Consider the following 10,623-nt stretch of genomic DNA (forward strand, 5'->3'; position numbering starts at 1 on the left):
GGTGGATTAATTACCGTTTGTATTTCCGTAACTCTATTCTTTTTTATTTTGCTTTTTTTTTTTGTGATATTTCTTCGTTGTATTATTATGATTGTGCTTCTTTTTTTTTTAAAAAAAAAGTTATTTATTTTATTTTTTCATTTTTACCAGACGACTCTCGAGGGAAAAACTTGGGAATATCAAGAGATATGAAAACTAATAATGCAATGAACGTCATGAATTTTATATTCTTTTGAAAAAGATATTACAAAGTTACCAAATTATCAAAGTATTTTAAAAGTTATTAATTTCTAATTACATGTCATATTTAAATAATTTAATATAACACAAAAATTGTATATACTATTTTTATATTCATATTCAAAAAACAACAAAAAATTTTCTGTTAATTTATTTTTTTAAATAACATGAATATAATATTGCACAGTATATAATAAAATTAATTTAAAAAAAAAAAAAAAAAGGCAAAGATAAGTAAAAATAAAAAAGAGGTACTGAAATAATGTGTTATATAAAAAAAATTGAAAAAAATAAATAAAAAAATAAGATAGAATTATTGTATAAAGGCATTGGTTAATGTCAAGTAAAAAAAAAAAAAAAAGAAATAAAATAAAGAGTTTAAAACGAAATGCTAGCGCATACACCCCATATTTCATTCGAAGCATTCAATTTCCTGTGCACAACCCTCTTTTCATCCTCCTTCAATTTCTCCTACTTATATTTCCCCTTAACTCCCTTAACCACCTCAACAAAATACATAGTAGAGGTGGCTGTCGTTGCATCTGTACAGGGTGTGCCATCCGTGAAAACGACCCTTGAAACCTGCCTGTACACTTTACCCCATTCACAATTTATATATATCTATACACATATATAAATATACAAAATATACATCTCTACATTTATCCATGCTCGTCGCTTCTGGCAGACGACATTCAACCGAGACAAAAAATATCATGGCTTTTGGCATATTCTCCATTTTCATTATGAAGCATTTTTATTTAAAAAAAAAAAAATATTTCCAACAAAAATAATAAAATATTCATGGGTAAAATTAATAAAATTTATTTTAAATAATTTAAATAATTTAAAGGGTTGCAAATTGATATAATTTTAGACTTTTTTTTTCAAATAAATATACAAAACTAATTAGTAATTAAAATTGATTATTTTTCAGTTAAAAAACACTTGTTATTAATTAATTTTATGGAAGCTTTTTTAAGGAAATTTTAAATGATAATTGCGTTCACTGATTTTGTGGGTAATAAGTTATTACCCACGAATTTATTGTGATTTTAATAATTAATAGATAAATAAAATTTAATAAAAATAAATAATTAACTTTACCATGACATAATGCCTCTGCATCTCAGTCTTTTCGTTCGCCAACTTTTCAAACTCAAGTTTAAGTCTGAAAAAAGAAAAAAAAATATATATATAAAATACATAATAAATTGAATGAAAATAAAGTCAGGTCATATAAATGAAATAAATATATAAAAGATAAAAAATATGAAAAGAAAAAAAAATAAATAAAAACTTCAGATGGCATGAATAAAAAAATAAGAAAGGTTATAAGGCATGTGTAAAGTGTACACACATATAACCATGTCTTTTTATTTATTTATTTTTTTCATTTCTATTTTCATCCCCAGCTCTAGTTTTTTCTTATATAATATATATATTTATTTTTTTTTCTATTTTCGTCTTTTCTCATGCCACCTGGCCTCCACATCTTTTCTGCAGGTTCACCCTTGGGAATTTCAACGTTTCGAATTTGCTATATACGAAAACGAATGAACCTTTTGCCGAGTGGTGGTTGTTGGAAGACGATAAAAAAAAAAAATATAGAGGATGTATAGTTTGTGGCTGTTAGGAGGTCGAGGTGACGCAAAGCAAGATAAGAGGGTTGATGTGAGGGTGAGAGATGAGGAGACTGGGCGGCGGTGGTGGTGGTTTGTCTGAGGGTGAAAAAGAAAAAATAAATCAAGAAAAGATATATAAAAAAATTCTAGCGTCAATAAGAAAAACTTTTGCTGGGATATATATAAAAGAAACACAAGAAAAAAATGAAATAAAAATATAAAGACAAATAGATGTTCTGGAAATAAAGAAAAAAAAAAAAACTTACGAGTGGTACTGTTGCTGGATGAAATTGAATTCTTCTTTGATTCTTTCACAAGTGTCAGCAACCGTGAACTTAAGACCACCCGTATTTCCACTACCACCACTGCCAGTCTGTAAAATAAAATTATTATAATTATTAATAATTATACTTGTATTAATAATTAAAATTTATAAATTTGCAAAAATGTTGAATTTTAAATGGCAAGATTGAAATTAAATTAATAAAAGAAATAAAAAATAATTTAATTAACTAATTTTTGTATAAATAAATAGATAAAATTATAATTAAAGTAAAAAATATAATAATTAATTTTATTTAATTATTATAATAATTTATTAACCGAAAATTTTTGGAGTAAATGGGAAGAGATAAATAAAATTCAAAAAATTCAATTAATATTTGAAAAAATGGGTTAAATTTAAAGTAAAAAAATAACAAAAGATATAAATAAATATTTATTAATATGTATATTTAGTGAATGTATATAAAAAAATAAACCATGCAATAAAATTTGTTGTGTGTGTGTGAAAGAAAAAAATGAAATATGAGATAAATTGTGGACGATGCAATTTGATGATGATTTTCAATTGGTTTTTATCACGCACCCTTTCCATTGCTACCATATTGAATAACATTTTAAAAGTTTTAACAGTATACTATAGCACATTTGAAAATGATTTGGCCACTTGTTGATTTTACTCGTTGGGGCATTTGCAATTGCTGGAAGAGAGGAGAGAGAGAGCGAGAGAGATTGATGAAAAAGGGTGATTTGGGGTAAAAGTCCATGACAGTCCAAAAGCGGGAGAAAATTTATGTATATGTGAGTAATGAAAAATAAAAAAAAAGGAAAAAAATGTACATATATTATATTCAACTTGTTGGAATCATTAAATAGTCATCGAACAGGTTGTTGGTATAATTATTTTGTTTTTTAAAAAAATATAAATCATTGAATTATAGATGAAAAATTTATCTAAAAATTGTATATATTTTTTTTTAAATAAAAAAATAATTGATTAATTAGATTTATATAAAAATAATGTTTTAATTTATTTGTTAATATTCAATTTAAATATTGCTTTTGGCATTGCAAGTTTCTTTTTTTTTAAGTTCTATTTAATTTCAAATTTGCAAATAATTTTACGTAATTCGGCAATTTTAAAATTATATGATTAAATTTGTTTTTTTTTTAAATAAATAAAAAAGCTATTAACAATGAAATTTTATTGTTTATAATAAAAAAAAATTAATAATTAATTATATTAATTTATTTAACAATAAAATAGAATGGATTTTTCTATTTTTTTTAATTTTCAATCTGTATTTTATTAGCTTTTATAAGATTTTAAATTTTTAAATTATGTTGATATTTATCAATCATTTCAACGAGTAAAATTTCCAGGACACCTTCATCATAACATATAGAAATAATCACAGAGTATCTTCTAACTTCTCCTGTTATCCTAATACTCGGTAGAAATTTTCGACGTAGAAATAGACACTAAACCGTATGCGGTCTCATAGAAATATATTTCTTACTATATTCTCATTGATTCTCATAAAAATATAAAAATATATTCCAAAGGTTTTTTAAATTAAAAAACAAATTAAATAATATTCAACTAAATTATATCTCTAATCTAATCTAAATAATTTGATTTTTATTAATTTATTTTTATTGATTATTTAAAAACAAATAGAATTAAAAATAAAAAATAAATTTACTAACGAATGCATTCCTTTTGAAAATACAAAAAAAAACCTCCGTAAAAATTCAACCGAATGAAATTATAATTTTTAATAAATCAATTTAAATAATCGATAAAATTTTATTGATGAATATAAACAAATTTAATAATTATTAATTATAATAACAAATAAAAAAATGTATTATTAATTTTTTAAAATTTTATAATTTTAAATAATTAAAGTGGTTCAGTGACTTTATCAGTGTCTGACCTTTTACTTTCTACCCTTAAAAATATACAGTGATATTTTTTATATTTTTTATTTCTATCATTATCAATCCCTCCAAGTTTTACTGGGGGTTTAAACCACGATGCTCACAAAAAGAAACAACCAACGTAGTGAACAATTGTTTTCCAATAATCTGTAAATCGATATGAGACAAAAACTCGGTTTTACAATTCAAGAAAATACTATAGACAAAGAAGAAGTTATATATAAATATAAATGAAGGATTTTCTCGTCACTTTATCCTCTGATTACTATATATACTATACAGTAAAACTTTGAGGTTGAAACTAATTGATTTGTCGAAATAAGTAAATAGACAAAATTAAAAAAAAAAGTTTTAAAAAATAAAAATCAAGTAATTATAAATAATAATAATAAGCTAAATACAAAAAAATAAAAATAAAGGTTGTAAATTCAGTTACTGAGACAAGAAAACATGTCAATTTTGTTTTTTATTTTTCATTTTTAGACAACATGGCCACATTTTAGTAACAAACATGTTCAACCAGCTTAATTCAAAAAGCTCTTCTCAATTTAATGAAAATTAAATACCTAAAATCTCATAAAAAAAAAAAATTTTTTTAATTAAAAACATCAACAGTATAAGATATTTAAATTAAAAAAAAATAATAATAATTTCATAATTATTATCATACAAATAATTTAATATAAAATCTGCAAAAAAAAATTGAGCTTTTTTCAATAACTTTTTTTATAAATCTATATTTGTGGTTTATCAAAAAGCTTGAAATACTCAACTTTTAGAATATATATTTTTTTTTTTATTATTTATATTTCTTTGATCTAAAAATAAAAATAGACAAAATTCAATTGAAGTAGAGTCTTCGATATCTATTTTCATGCAAATTAAATCAATATGAAAAAAAATATATATACATTTTTCTCTCTCAAAACATTTATCGTATTAAAAAAAAAAAAAATATGTATAAAACATAATCATAATATAGAAGGGGATGATTTTATTTTATTATTATTATATTTTTTTTTTCACTATAATAATTAACTGGCTATATACCAGAGGCGAAGAAAAATGAAAAGTTTGCTGAAGGAAGCTCATTGGTTTAAATCGCCCGAAGCGTCAAAAAAAAATAAAAATAAAAATATAATAAAAATCATGGATGGAGAAGTCTTTCAACTCGTTTTCTCGCGTCACGATAGAACATTTACAAAAAAAAAAAAAGCTGCAAAGATTAGGGGAGAAAAGTGCACTCATTGACTGTGTCCGCGTGTATACTTGAAAAGCTGCCTCAAGGCACGCGATATCTTATTTATTTATTTATTTTTTTTTAATACTTAAATCTTCACCCTTATATTGTAAATTCAATTGAATCATTTAAATAAATAAATAAACGCAATAGCCATTAGCTCTAAAGTTTTTTCGAAAACATTGTAGAAAAAAAAAAAAAGTTTAAAATATTTCGATATTTCGGGTTGTTTCGATTTACATTTATTCATATGAATTTTATTTATTTATTTATTTGCATTGGTTTTTGTTTTTGGCATATTGTGATTTTATATTTTTAATGGTATTTTATGTATATATGTGTGTGAGTTATATAACATGTTTCTTTGATCGATCGGCGTGAATTGCAGAAGCCATCATGACGATGCTATGTGTGTATATAACAATTGTTATGATCCTATATAACTACCCTTTATCACCCCTACTACTTTTTTAGCACAAGTAAAATCAACCCCAATCCTTGAGAATTCACAGACATTTTCTCATCCCTTTGGTTGTCCTTCGTTTTTGACCCTCGACTATTTTCCACCCACTCTATTCAACTTGCTCTTGTTTGACATGTAAATGTTAATGTTGACGACAACGCTCAACAAAGGCTCTCAACTTTACTCCAAAAAAAAAATAAACATTTTTATATATAAACACTCATAATGAGCAAGTTTATAATACAGAAATTTTTAATTAATTTTTATCTAATTCTTGACTTGTGTCCTTTACGTCGTTGCAAGTTTTTTTGTAAGCTCTTTGAATTTTATTTTTATGTGAGATGCGTTAATTAAAAATTAATAAAACAAATAAATAGCTAATAACAAAAGGGACATGGATCCATAGAGATGAGCTTTATTTTTTTTTTGGTTAATAAAAAAAAAATGCCAACAACAAAAGGGCCTGTCTTTGTGGACATGGGCCTTTTTTATTTTTCATATCTTGGACATAAGTCGTTTTGTCATATATTTTATTTTTTGCCATAAACACTTTGAATTTATGTTAAATGTCGATTAATTGAAATTTAAAAAAAAACTTGAAGCCTTCTATTGAATTAACAAAATGCAAAATTAATTGCAAATAATTTTAAACAACTTTAAATGATTATAAATAATTTTAAATAATTACAAATGATTGTAATGTTGAAATTACTTTAACTACTTTTTTTTTTTTTTTTCTTTTTCAAATAAAATATAAAATTATTAACAATTAAATTCATGAGCAATTATTAAGTTATAATAATAATAAATTAAAATGAATTCTAAATATTTTAAATAACATTTATAATTTTTCAAACCGAGTTATTATATAATAGTCATTAATGCAACGATATTAATTATATTAAATAATATAATATTGTAAAATTTAAATAACTTTGAGAGATAAATATCAAATGATTATCATCAGCTGTGTATATTATATATATAACAATTGAGAATCTCTGGGGTTTCACAATATATTCTGTTGGAAAGCGTAGAGTTACCCAATCAAAACGAATGTCATACTCCATCTCTTTGGCAGCAATTTAGTACCCTCATCTCTAAGCATAACAATTGTAAGGCATGTACCGCACATCAGGGTGTCGAAAAACCCCACACCCTTATATAACAAATAACAATGTCAATGAGACACGAGGTATAGCTAAAGCACCAAAGACGACGCGCCCTAAATAAAATTATATCCCGCCAAAACTCACCACTTAGTGGGGTTACTCTATGAAATTACTAAGCTGATTTTTTTTTTATTTTTTTTTTTCTATATATTTATTTATTTATTTATTTTTTTTTTTCTATTGTGTTTTCTCCCTATTTGAGTCCAAGGGATTATTTCTTTTTTATTTGATGTCATTTTCATTTTATTATATTAAATTGTTTTTTTTTATTTTTATTATTATTTTTTTTTTATTTACAATGTTAACATGTTAAAGTCAATTAAAGCTTGAATAAAAATTTATCAAAAAAATAAATAATAAATAATTAATTTTTGAATTTCCTTTGACAATAATTTAATTATTAAAAAAAAGAGTAAAAAACATTTTTGAACTTCTATTTGTTTTTTTGTTTTTTCACTGTTTCTATTTCAAGATCAATTATTTAAATTTATATCAATAATAAGCTGGTATTTTAACAGACTAAATGAAAAAAAAAAAATCATTGAAAAAGTTTATTTTTAAATGAAGGAATGAATTTTAAATTTTGAATGTTTATTTTTTATGCAAGCACGTTTCGTGATATGTCGCCTGAGCGTTTTATATTTCTATTGATTTTCATTTTTATTTTTATTATAACAGAAATGAAATATAAAAGATCTCGAGAGGAGAAAAAACGCCTACAGCTTTTGTAGCAATTTTTTACTTTTTATTTTTTCATTAATTTTCATTTTGAGCCGAGAAAAATTCAATGAACAATTAGTCAGACGTAACTAAATTTGAGTAGTGATTGTAATCCCTCGAATATATATATATTCCACTTTTATCAATTTGCTTTGGTTTATTTTTTTTTTATTTTATCATTTTATTTATTTCTTTTTGAATTTTTCTATTTATTTTATTTTTTTACAATTCTTTTCTCATGCATGTTCGTTTGGTACACGTCACTGCAATTTCAGCTGCAATCTGTCGCATTACCAGCCTTATAATAAAAATAAAAAAAAAATTTATATCTAAAAAATGAATAAAAACTGCATATAAATATATTGTCGCATATAGTCTAGATAAAAAGACGTAATTATACAAGTGTCACAATAAAAACCTGTACACAGAAAATAAAAATATCTATCTTCAAATTTATATTTTTGCCACACAATACATGTATATTTTTTTCTATTCTATACTTAATTTTTTTGGTGACTTATTTTGATCATATGACGATTTAAATATCTTTACATTGTAGCTAAAAAAATGTAAATACTTGGACAAAAAAAAAAAGCTCGATCAAAGATAAAAAAGTATATCTCCAAATTTATTTTTACCACAATATTTTTTGCATTTTTAATTGTTTTTTATTTCGTTTTTTTTAAACAACAAAATAAAATTAAAGTTAAATAAACATATGTAACTATTGACAATGGTAAACAGGCGTATCTCCATGGACTTGTGCTTTTTTTTTTTTTTTTTAGTTTTAATTTTTTTGATATATTTAAAGGTGTGAAAAAAGTCGTATGTCAAATGGACAATTTTTATCTTTACTTTTAATTATCCTGGAGATACGCCTATTTACTATTAACACATGTGACATACGCCTTTTAATTATTAGCAAAATTTAAGCAACTAAAAACCTTACAAATGTCATAGACAAATCATTTGTCAAATAAATTTTTCACCATACGTATTTTGTTTATCTTTCAAAAAAGAAAACATTTCGAAAATGCGGCACTTACGCTTTTTTACTACTGCATTATTTCGATATAATAATTAAAAAAAACCAGAGCATTACGCAGCATTGTACTTGTTAATAAACGAGAGTAGTGCTTGAAAAAAAAAAAAAAAAAAAATAGTAGAAAAGAAAAAGAGTCATCCAACTATTTTATTATGATTTTAGAGAAATGAGAGTGAAAAATACCAAAAAAAAAAAAAAAAAAGGGATAGACCAAAAAGTCTTTTGTCCTGTAATGCACATAGGCAGAAAGCAAGAACAAGGGTTGGTGGTGGCAATGAGGAAGGCAAAGAGGGTGATAAAAACCAAGGGGGTTTAAATTTAAAAGAAGAAAAAAAAAAAAAATATAGAAACGGTACAAAGAGTTGTCGGGGTCACGGTAGAGTTCGTACATTATTTGCAGGTGTACATATATATTTATCCTGAAGTAGTTTATACACTTTAATATTATTTTTTTAAACCTATTATACATACACATCATCAACCCCCTTAAATTTTTTATATAAAAGCCCCCCCCTTGTAATATCCCAGACCTCACTTAACCTTATCCATTGCAAACAATTTACAATTAAATATACACATTTTATAAAATAAAAAAATAAAATAAATAAACATTTTAAAAATACATTTTTGTGTGGTGACGCCCATCAAGAGGTTGATGCTATTAACATTTGACAAGTGACTAAAATATATATATAATATGTCTTAACTTGCGGCGCCCAAAGAACAATGAACTTTTCAACGAGTACAAATGCGGGTCAACCATTTAAGTTTATATATACATTTTTTTTTTTTAAGCTTTATTTTATTCCACTTTATAAAGATGCTAGATACACACACAGCGAACAATATAAACTGAATTTATAAAATGAAACAATAATTGATATTAATAGTTGTTTTATTTTTTTTTTTCTTTTCTAAATTGTTATGGCTCAATTTAGATATATATAAACTGATAAATTAATTTTAATAATTATAAAAAAATAAAATTCAAATTGCAGATAAATGTAGAAACAATAGAAAAAATTTAAAAACAAAAAAAATAAATGATTAAACAATTAGCGGGCAATTGAGATTGCAATTTTTAAAATAGGTTTTTTTTTTTTGTTTTACTTACAGCAGTTGATGAATGTCTTGGTGGTGTTGAATACATTGTAAAATAGTTATTAAAAGTTTTTAAATTATTTAAACAATCTTCACTTTTGATAGAAAAAAAAATTCCTCAAATATTTTTAGTAGATTTTGTTGACATTATTATTTAAACAATGTTAATACTGTTATGTGATATTTAATTGTATATACATTATTTATGTATGTTATTTGTTGAATAAAAAAAAAAAAATAATATACACATTAACACATACACAAAACTTTGTTATAAAATATATTGGATAATTGATTTTCATCAAGTTGATGAGGCTTCAAACCTCAGTCTACTCATATTTCGTTGCATTTTAAACACAAAACACTTGTACATTAACACAAATTAACTTACAAATATATACACATATAATAACCCACCCACCACCCTTTTTTTAATTTTACAATATATCATTTACACATAAATTTCATCACAAAATTAATAAATTTATTGTTTTATTAATTTAACCACTTAATTTTCAATTTTTAAGTTTTTTTTTAATCTGCAACAAAAAATAGCACAAAAAGTACAATTAATTTATAAAAAAATACAACAAAATTTATGTTATTTATAAATTAAATTTATCATTTAAATATTATACATATATATTTTGCAAATTTAATAAATAAATTCCAAAAAAAAAATAACTAATTGAAAAAAAAAGAAAAAAAAAATTTTTTTTTTGGTTTTATTTGATCGATGCGACAGTTGGTAATAAAAAATAATATCTTTCGATGATTTATCTCATCTCTCA

The 10,623-nt window shown here is 23.4% G+C and overlaps 1 protein-coding gene across 1 annotated transcript in view; it reads right to left on the minus strand.

Annotated features, from left to right (window-relative positions):
* Positions 1–10,371, minus strand: part of LOC122847635 (protein groucho-like) — a 31,839-nt gene extending 21,468 nt beyond the window's left edge. The window contains exons 1-3 of the mRNA XM_044145433.1: positions 9,846–10,371; positions 2,132–2,238; positions 1,348–1,411 (exon numbers count right to left, since the gene is read on the minus strand). Coding sequence (XP_044001368.1) covers positions 1,348–1,411; positions 2,132–2,238; positions 9,846–9,881 — 207 coding nt within the window. The 5' untranslated portion in view covers positions 9,882–10,371. The remainder of the gene's footprint in view (positions 1–1,347; positions 1,412–2,131; positions 2,239–9,845) is intronic.
* Positions 10,372–10,623: the final 252 nt, after the last annotated feature.

Source organism: Aphidius gifuensis, linkage group LG1 (assembly GCF_014905175.1).
Source record: "Aphidius gifuensis isolate YNYX2018 linkage group LG1, ASM1490517v1, whole genome shotgun sequence".
Classification (NCBI taxonomy): Eukaryota; Metazoa; Arthropoda; class Insecta; order Hymenoptera; family Braconidae; genus Aphidius; species Aphidius gifuensis.